The sequence below is a fragment of the Meles meles genome, chromosome 7 (assembly GCF_922984935.1).
Source record: "Meles meles chromosome 7, mMelMel3.1 paternal haplotype, whole genome shotgun sequence".
Lineage (NCBI taxonomy): Eukaryota > Metazoa > Chordata > Mammalia > Carnivora > Mustelidae > Meles > Meles meles.
Window position 1 is genome coordinate 7676080 of NC_060072.1, and position 10678 is coordinate 7686757.

General features: G+C 35.8%; 1 protein-coding gene across 2 annotated transcripts in view; it reads left to right on the forward strand.

Moving 5' to 3' along the window:
• Nucleotides 1–9275, forward strand: part of ST13 (ST13 Hsp70 interacting protein) — a 31307-nt gene extending 22032 nt beyond the window's left edge. For both annotated transcript variants that reach the window (XM_046012890.1, XM_046012891.1), the window contains exons 8-12: nt 1841–1943; nt 3406–3522; nt 5265–5313; nt 7531–7664; nt 8228–9275. In XM_046012890.1, the coding sequence (XP_045868846.1) occupies nt 1841–1943; nt 3406–3522; nt 5265–5313; nt 7531–7664; nt 8228–8356 (532 nt within the window). In that variant the 3' untranslated portion in view covers nt 8357–9275. The remainder of the gene's footprint in view (nt 1–1840; nt 1944–3405; nt 3523–5264; nt 5314–7530; nt 7665–8227) is intronic.
• Nucleotides 9276–10678: the final 1403 nt, after the last annotated feature.

The window sequence follows — 10678 nt, forward strand, 5'->3', positions numbered from 1 at the left end:
GTGAAAGATAAGAAAAAGATGTATTTCTGCTCTGGAGGTCAGAAAGCTCATGCGTTGCGATGTGACCCCAGTAGTCCTTGAGTGTTTCTTTGCTGCCCCCCCTTTTTTTTAAAATTTATTTATTTATTTGCCTTCGGGTACAAGGTAGCATGAGCTCATCTTATGTTTTTATTGTCCCAGACTCAGATTTAACCACTTCTCAAAGACATCAGCTTTCATTTTTCTGAGCATTATACTTACAGAAACCAAAGTTTGGCCATAGGTGTGTTTGTTGCCTGTGATATATCAATATTTGTGTTATTTCATTGAACAGAATAGAAAATACATTTTTTAATTTTCTAAAAAAGACTATTTATTTGAGCAAGCGAGCGAGCATGATGAGCAGGGATCCTTACGTTGGGCTCCATCCTAGGATCCAGGATCATGACCTGAGCCAAAGGCAGATGCTTAACCAACTTGAGCATCCCAGGTGCCCCAGAAAAAAAATTTTTTTAATCATGATTTTAGGGGAACTTATGGAATCTTGAGTTTATACTGATATATTCAAATAAAATTCAATATTAATATTGTTTTCCTTTTGTATTTTTAAATACTATTTTCCTACACTCAAAGTCTTTATCCATATATATTTAATTGTGTTATTCTGTGATAACATGAAATTGTTTTACAGTCCTATCAAAATAATATTCTAGGTAAAGTTGAATGTTTTCATATTTGTTGCGACGTTTATCCTTAGAATATATCCCACTTAAGATACACAGTCAAAATACTGTTTTAAAAGTTATGTGACTTTCAGGGTGCCTGGTTGGCTCAGTCAGTTAAGCGTCCTGAATCTTTTTTTTTTTTTTTTTTTTTTGTTAAGATTTTATTTATTTGTCAGAGAGAGTGAGAACAAACTAGGGGAAATGAGAGGCAGAGGGAGAAGCAGACTCACCACTGAGCAGTTAGCCCAATGTGGGACTCGATCCCAGGACCCCAGGATCATGACCCGAGCTGAAGGCAGGCGCTAAACCAACTGAGCCACCTACGTGTTCCAAGCGTCCCAAAACTTGATTTCAGCTCAACCATGGTTTCTGGGTCATAGGATCAAGCCCCGTGCAGCCAGCTTTGGATTCTCTCTCCCTCTCCCTCCCACCTAAGTGCACACTCACTTTCTCAGTAAATAAATAAAGTACGTGTATATGTATAGGTTACCTTTTTTTCTATATACTGGACGCTCAGTGCGATAAACTGCTTTTCCTTTCTTTTCTTTCCCTTCCTGTTTATATTCAGGTTTAGGGGTTGCTTTATTTCTGTTAATTCTGTCTTAATTTTCTTCTTTACATATGTAAAACATTTGCATATTTAAGGAGTCAAAGCTGAGTTGACAGGTATACCCAGAGAAGTCTCATTTCCATTGCTCTCCCCTCTGCTCCATTCTTAACCTTCTCCCACCGACCTTTAGTTCCTAATTTACCTTTTCTCTTCTTTCAATAAAATGTGCACACATGTAGTGTATATTATGTTAATCCTGTTTTTAAGGAGTTGAAATTGTTGAATGAGCTTGAAAATCGTAGTTCTACATAATTTTTTAAAATTTTATGTTTTGAATTAAGAAAGTAATTTTTAAAGTTTTTAAATGTTCTTTAGAAAACAGCTTTATAGTTGCCGAGGGAGTTAAACTCCTAAGTTTTTATAGAGTAGAACATAATAATTGAATTGGTTTGTGAAAATTTATAGTTCAAATATTTTAACTTTAAACCTCTTGTGTAACAATTCCTTTTTTTAATAAGGAAGAAAGATACCACCATGTTAGTGGATATGTATAAAAGGCCCCTAAAATTAATATACTCTGTTTCAGACTTCTGGGCCATTGGGAAGAAGCAGCACATGATCTTGCCCTTGCTTGTAAACTGGATTATGATGAAGATGCTAGTGCGATGCTGAAAGAAGTTCAGCCGAGGGTATGTTCAAGTAGAGAAAGGGAATGTCATTACTGTGGTGCTCTGTGGCTCTAACACTTAGCTCCTGGCAGTAATTTACCTGCAAAACAGATACAAAGAAAAAAATGTTTGGTTATTTCCATCTGTAATTACTGAGTTTGTGCTCAACTCAGGTAATGTCAGTAGGTGGTCAAACCTAGTTCTCATGCTGCATTACAGCAAGCTCTGTTACTTTGTCGTCTGCAAGCCTACAGTAGAGTTATAACCAGGAATTTAAAAATGGAAAAGGGAGCATCGGTCAAGTTTACAGCAGGGAAAGAAATAGAAAACATACAAAACATGACCCAAGGTTGTGTCTGGTCTGTCCTTGTTTATTGTAGGGATATACAGCCACTGTGTAAAGCCTGAGGGCCTTGTGGAAGTTAGCAAGTTTCCTCCTTTTTAAAATGATAATATTGACTTCAAAAGCTCTAGAATACTCTGTTTTAAGGTAATTATTAAAATAATTTTAATGCATTTACATGGTAAATTCTTCAGTTTTGTGGGGTGTTAATACTACCAAGAATTTATTCCTAAAGGTTTTAAGGTATGGAAGGAAACCTTATTGAATTTCTCATGTCTACAGTCAGAGACTTTTTGATTTCTTTTTTCCTCTCATAACAGGGCTAACTCCAGTAAGGTTATGATGAGAGATGGTCTGAACATAGATTCTTTCTTTCTTTTTTTTTTTTTTTTAAAGATTTTTAAAATTTATTTGACAGAGATCACAAGTAGGCAGAGAGAGAGAGGAGGAAGCATTCTCTCTGCTGAGCAGAGAGCCCGATGTGGGGCTCGATCCCAGGACCCCCAGGGATCATGACCTGAGCTGAAGGCGGAGGCTTTAACCCACTGAGCCACCCAGGGGCCCCTGAACATAGATTCTTAAAAAATAATGATAAGCAAGCTGAAGTAATAATTGAATATGACTATCTTACATTTACTTTATTTTCTGAATAATGGATTCCATATACTTGGCTCAGGCTGTGTGCTGGTTCCTGGTACACATATTATCACTTAATCCTTATAACTTTCTGTGAGACTTAAGTATTTCTCTTCCCTGGCCCCCTCATTTTATGGATGAGAAAAGTTTCAGTGTAGTTAGACTGTGGCAAATGACTGGTGTATGCATTTCCAATCTCTCCCTTGGCCAGTATCTGGCTAGAATTGTGCGATTTGAAACCTTGTCATCCTGCAGTACTTTTTTGAAATTTATAACACTTCTAACTTAACGCCTCAGCCTCTTTTCCTTTATTTCACAGTGGACTTGTTAAAGTGTGAATTATGTAAGGTCTTTTTCTATAAGGTAAACCTGTCATTATTCAGAACTGTTTGTTGAATTTAACACCTCTCCGCAGAGAAAAATGATCTTTAACAAAACTGGTGATTTGGGTGGCCCTTATTCAACTTTTAAAGAAAACATTTTTCTATGGCTTTTTTCCCCTAGGCCCAGAAAATTGCTGAACATCGGAGAAAATATGAGCGAAAACGTGAAGAGCGAGAGATCAAAGAAAGAATAGAAAGGGTTAAGAAGGCTCGGGAAGAACATGAGAGAGCCCAGAGGGTAAAGTTTCTGTAGCTAAACCATTAAAGGGGAATAAAGTAGATTAGAGTTTGAGGATATCATTCTAATTCCCGGCTTTTATTTAATGCTGGCTTCAGTTATGTAGGGTCATACTACTTAAAGAGTTTTCCTTTCCTTCATTATTTTTAGTCTGTAGGGATATTTTTGTTCTTAAATTCCTAAGCAAGCTTACATATCACCATTTTATATTACATTCTTGTTTGTGCCTTCCTAAAATTGGAAAAAATTTTTGGTCAGGTAATTAAAACTTGTCAGTATTACTTGTTTTCTTGTGGATGCTTGCCCTAATTTGTTTAATTTTAGGATTCCTCCTGCTCCAATAGTGAATTCATTGCTATTTAAAATAGACTCTGGCTGTTTTTAAATTTTTAGTCACAAAGTCATAAAATTTAGAAAAAAGTTGTTCATAATTCATCCACAATATTGTTACTGTTCTTAAGGTGTTTATCCTTGGTTTTTTCTTTTTTTAAAGATTTTATTTATTTCTTTGACAGAGCGAGATCACAAGTAGGCAGAGAGGCAGGCAGAGAGAGAGAGGAGGAAGCAGGCTCCCTGCCAAGCAGAGAGCCTGATGTGGGACTCGATCCCAGGACCCTGAGATCACGACCTGAGCCGAAGGCAGAGGCTTAACCCACTGAGCCACCCAGGCGCCCCCTTGGTTTTTTTCTATATTAACTTTTTGCATTTTGATGCTATCAGTTTCCATCTAGTTATTTCCTTTTCCTTTCTCTTTTTTTTTTTAAAGATTTTATTCATTTGGGAGAGAGCGAAAAAGAGAAGAGAGAGTGAGAGAGCATGAGAGGGGAGGTCAGAGGGAGAAACAGACTTCCCATGGTGCCAGGAGCCCGATGCAAAACTTAATCCCAGGACTCCAGGACCACAGCCCGAGCCAGTAAAGGCAGTTGCCCAACCAACTGAGTCACCCAGGGACCCTCATCTAGTTACTTCTAATATTGTCGAATAAAAGGATATAAAGCTATATTATAATTATATAGCGTTACTTCCTAATTTTTTGTCATTTAATATTAAGTATTAATATTTAAGTCCATAAAACTAATTGATAATTATATGGAATGAATTTAGTAAGATATAAAGTTAATATTAAATGCTTTTAAAGCATCATGCTTAGTTTTTGGGGTTATAGTTACTGTATTCAAAAGTAATTTTTACATTTATATATCCTTGATGAATTCATAACTAGTTATGAGGGAAATTTATATATATTTTCTTTTACTCTTTGCTGACAATAACAGATTTGTAAACCGTGGTTGTGTTTGTTAAGCTATGCAGAGAAAGTATGGAAAAGATGAAGTTGGGAAACAAAAGTCATTGGCAGTCTTCATAATCTAACCGTGTGCTTTCATTTTGGAATTTTAACAACATTTAGAATTTACACTTTGCATAACCATAGACAGACATCAGTATTGTGAATTGCTTTCCAAGTGTTTTTTTCCTGCTTCTAGTAGAAGTAAAATACTACTTGGTATCATTACCAAAAGTAGTGCTCATTGACAACCCAGCTGGAAAATTTTGAAAGGGGGTTTGGGGTATGTGTCCTTTAGCTCAGTATTGCCATTTGAAACTTGTCATTCTCTTAAGTCCTTTGACTAGCTGAAATTTTTTATAATTTTTTCATGGTTTTGCATGGGTAAGATACGGGTAGACCATAGACTCCCCACCAGCACCACACTATATGATTTCTTTATTTCTTTGTATTAAAGGAGGAAGAAGCCAGACGGCAATCAGGAGCTCAGTATGGCTCTTTCCCAGGTATTTTTAAAGAAAATTTAAAACTATTTGGATTGTAAATAATTGGAGAATATTCTGATTTGGGGACTCAAATATGTCTATTATATTTAGGGCTTTTATTCCCTGGAATACTGAAAAGCCTTTAGAATGTTAACCTCTAGGAAGTTTGAGTCTCCTTTAAAGGTCGTATGTTAGTAGAAATACAGTGTATTATTTTCCTCGTGCTTTGAGCAATATACATTTTTATAATCGTTAACATTTAATGAGGTCTGAGCATTGTACTTTTCTAAGAGACTGTGAATTGATTATGATGTATTTTAAGTATTTCTCAATTGTCACAGTGGAATTTTATTCTGTTACACATTGAAATTCATGATATACTAGATAGAAGCACTATAGTGGGATGATTAAGCATAAAAAATATTTGGGTGTAGTGTAAAAATAAATACAAGCTCCTTTTTATAAATGTCAAGTGATGAGAAATTACTAGGGGGGCAAAGCCTTCAGTGATAGCGGAGGCCTAGCCACACGACACAAGTAGAAGAGCAGTTAAAAAGGCCCTTCAAGGACAGTTTACTTCCCAACTGAGACAGTGTGAAATTTAAAGACTAGGAAGAGGTTTTCGTAAAGTTTTAATTCTAATGGGGAATCCGCTGTTTTCAGCTGTTTCAGTAGTAACCAGCCTTCTCTGAAGGAAGGTTTACAGAGGCATTTACACACCCTTTGGTGGTCACGTGCCACCAGGTACAACATAAATTTACATGGCAGAGGCTAGAAAAGATAGCCTTTATTCTAAAAAGGTCATGTGCCAAGCAGCTGTAAAAAGAAAGAATATATATTGGGGATGGCTTGCTGTTTGAAGAAAAAAGCAAGAAAATAAATTGCAGTTCATAGTTTACATTCCGCTTAAAATAGAAATCTTTTATCCGGTACCTTTGCTTTAGAAAACAACCATTAGTGTAGATTAGTACTTGAGGTAATTTTTTGTTACGTGGTATTTTTTGTTAATAAATTTTTTTAAAGATTTTATTTATTTATTTGACAGAGATAACAAGCAAGCAGAGAGGCAGGCAGAGAGAGAGGAGGAAGCAGGCTCTCTGCTGAGCAGAGAGCCAGATGCGGGGCTCGATCCCAGGACCTTGAGATCTTGACCTGAGCCAAAGGCAGAGACTAACCCAGGCGCCCCTTGTTAATAATATTTTATTATCTAGATTTGATAAGCGTCCTGGTTAATTCTTGTTGCCTTGGGCCAGTAAATTTTTTTATGGGTAGAAACTAGTTTTTCAAAGTCAGTAGGGACAGCAAGAGAAACTAGAAATTCTTTTCAGGCCCTCTTAGATCCCCTTACCTGTGACTGTTAGTTATTTATGGGCATGTTTTAAATTGTTGAGCCAGGTGGAAATGAGTTTGTTATATGTATTTCTTTACAATAGCTTACATATAGTCACCCTTAATCTGTAGGATGTTAGGGTAATGTGTATTTCCCTTTATGATGTCTGTATTGGCATAATTGTGATTTCAGAATATCTGCAGTGGACATAAAAGGTTTATGGTAGTGAAAACCTGCGTAGAAGATAATTTCGGTTTATAATCTAAAAATACACTGGAAGAATTAAATCTCTTTTGCTAGAGCATTGTTCTCAGTGAAAGAAACACCACAACTGCTTATTAAAAATGCAGATTTTTATTTCAAAGATTTGGAATCTGTCTAGGGAAGAGGTAGAAAGCCACAGTGTGTTATAACAAGCATTTCATGTAGTACTTAAAAGAATGGCTGATCTAGAGGAATATAGTTTAAACAAAAACAAGTAAAGTCTTACAAATTAGAACTTTAAATTGAAACAAATAATGTTAGAGAATGTGAAAATAAGATGACAAAGATGATTTATTAGACTTAAATTTTGTAATTCCAAGGGATTGTTAGCTTTTTCTTTGTTTTAAGGTAAGGTTAGTTTTTTTGGGTTTTTTTACAGCTTTATTACTAGGAAAAAAATAAATCCAGAAGGTAGCAAAGTTGATTTACAGCCTTATTTTTTTAAGAGAAAATTTGAAGGTAAAATTATGTCCTGTTACATCAGTTAGAATGTTTAGACTGTTTTGTGTTTAATAGCCCCCTTGTTCTTTGCATGTGCACATGTGAGTGTACATGTATGATTTTCATCAGAAGGAAATAGTCTGCTATCAGACAACTTGAAAATACGGTTGGTGTCTGAGCAGTTAATTCATTGATTCTTGCAGGTGGCTTTCCTGGGGGAATGCCTGGTAATTTTCCTGGAGGGATGCCTGGAATGGCAGGGGGGATGCCTGGAATGGCAGGAATGCCTGGGCTCAATGAAATTCTTAGTGATCCAGAAGTTCTTGCAGCCATGCAGGTAAGAATTAGAAGTATCACTAAGGCATTTCTTAAATTAATTCTATGTGTAAAGACTAAGGTTACTGTGTTAGCCATGTTTTACTTATCTGTTACCAAATAGGTAATTATGCAGTCAGGCCATTCATTTTTTTTTCCAGAATGAGTGGCTGAAGTTATTAAAAATTGGTTTCTAGTAGTTTGATTATATCCAGCTGTCCTTTTCTAGTTTGATTATATCCAGTTTCCTTTTTTCTTTTTTTATTTATGTTCCAAGTTATTTAAATTCTAGTTAGTTAACTTACAGTGTAGTATTAGTTTAGGAGTAGAATTTCATGATTCAGTTGTCCTTTTTATCAAAATTATATATGCTTTTTTTCCAGATAGTTAAAGTGACATAATTGGCATTTGACTTTGAAGTGCACATTAGTAATATTTATACTTCAGGGACTTGTCTAAACCCCAATTAACTTGGCTGTGATAAAGTTGTCAGTCTAAATAAAGACCTAGGATTTTAGATATTAAACTTGTAAAACTATAGAAGTCTTTTTAAATATTACTAAAACCCACTGCCTTTCTTCGCAGGATCCGGAAGTTATGGTGGCCTTCCAGGATGTGGCCCAGAACCCAGCGAATATGTCAAAATATCAGAGCAACCCAAAGGTTATGAATCTCATCAGTAAATTGTCAGCCAAATTTGGAGGTCAAGCATAACGCCCTTCTGACAAATAAAGCCCTTGCTGAAGGAAAAGCAACTTCGATCACCTGATGGATGTCGCAATAATACAAACCAGTGTACCTCCGACCTTCTCATGAAGAAAGCTGGGGTGCTGTGAAGAGAATCCCTACCCCTCCGCTCCCCCATGCAACTGAAACATTCTACAATGGTTTGCCATTAGGGTATTCATTCAGATAATGTTTCCTACTAGGAACTACAAACTTGAAACACTTTTTAAACCTTAAAAATATTTAAAAACATATTAAAAGGGTGTGTTAGTCCCTACATTTTTCTTTACTAATCATTTCAGTTTTCTTCCTTTGGATTAATTGGGCAAGGAAGATATTTCAGTGTGGAAGATTCATTGCTCAGTTATCACGAGTGAAATAAAGGTTTATTAGTGGGAGGCAAATGATACATTAAAATAGATGAAGTTTGAGTTGGAGATACGGTTTCTGAGGCATTTTGACTTGTCTTTTTAAATGCTTTATTTTTTAAACACAATTTATTTTGATAGAACCATTGGGACCACCAGTATTGCGGTCGGACCTGGGTAGGGACCGGAAGTGCTTGGCAGGGCAGCAGCAACCTTACTCCTTTTATATAGTGTGCACCCTTGTGCAGATGCATTTAAATCTTACACTGTGGTGAAGGGATGATTTTCATGATGCTGCAGTAGACTTGGATTACTTAGCTGTGTTCTTGTCTGATATAGAAAATAAATGTTTTGCATTATTTCCACATAGGGGAAATAAGGGAATACTTGTTTTCTTTCTAAATATTTCTGTGTTTAGAGTGACCTTTCCTGGTCAGAAAATACCCATCTCTTTGTGTGCTTTCTGCTTGTTTTCATGTCCCCCCTTCTTCCCACCCAGTACTCTTTGGGCTAAAGATAGTCCCTTTTCACTGGCATCACTATTACCATCATTCACAGCATAATTGTGCAAGTATATGTAATGCTGGGTTTAATACGTCATACATATAGTGATTATGTAAGGTAATACCCATAACAGTTGTAGTTTCTTACTTGGCCAAGCGATTGCATATTTAAATGTTAGGTTTCTACTTCGGTGAGATCTTAACCATCTCAGAAGATGTTGGAAGGAGGGATTCCCTTTGATGTTCAGTCTTCTGAGGAAATACCTGTTGCAGTTGGGGTTTATCTGACATTGTTCATTTTCGTAGTTTGGAGAGTATGAGGTTTGAATTCATTGATATACATAGAGGGGAACCAAATTTCTTGATCCAGTATAAATTATAAAATTGATGAGATCCATGGTTCTTCATTGTGGAGTTGATGGCATTATGAGTCATTGTGTTCTTATTCAGCTCTTGAATACTGCACCATATCCCCAACCTCTCTTTTTTTCCCTCCCTCTCCTCCAAGGATAAAGAAATGATGGATTTTCTGTTGTACATTCAAATCTTAACATTAATTAAGACTAAGTCTAGGCACTGTACTAGGAATTGGTATTTTAAAGTGCCGGTGTTAACAGTTTTCAAGGGATGAAACCCTCTGTACTTTGCTTATTTGAAGAATCAGTGGTAGGAGCAGTGAAGAAAATTCCATGGAATAATTTCTGAAATAGCACATTTCTGAAGTCATAAGTAAGTTGATTCAGGTTCTAACCCTTTGCTGTACACAAGCAAATAGAAATGCATCTGTTATATAAGTGAGAAAAGGCTGTATGCTAACTGAGCATGCTTTTTACATCCTTTAAAAATACTCAGCATATAAACTTGCGTTTGAGCTTGCCAGTGGTTTTTTTTTGTTGGTAATGTGTGTTCTCTCTCAAATTTTCTAATGTGTTCTGTGAATAACCCAAGACGACCAGTTCCTTTTGGGTTCCTTATTTGATTTACTTTTTACTTAATTATATATTACTTAAGTACATTCTAACATTGCAGATATTACCATAAGTGGGTAAAAGTAAAATTGGTCTTCTGAAAATGTGTCCTGTGCTCTTAAGTTCCGCAAATACAAAGTACATTCATTTTCATAGAAACTCAGTATCATTTCTAAACCAGAAGTGTTTTTTCTTGCGCTAACAATGGTATAAGAAGGAAAAGTAAAGTTTTTTTTTTTTCTGCTTAAAAATACATAGTTATTGGATTTCTAGCTACATTAAAAATAAAGTATGGTTTCAAACTGGATATTGACCCCCCCACACACACTTTTTTTTTCCCCAGCAGATACTCTTTTCTTTTAGGTCTATAGCACTCAATGTTATTTGCTGGACATAGTAGGCTTCAGTTTATAAAGTGCTGTTAACAGTGACTTCTAAGAATATTTAGACGTTAAACAGAGCTTTACTTTT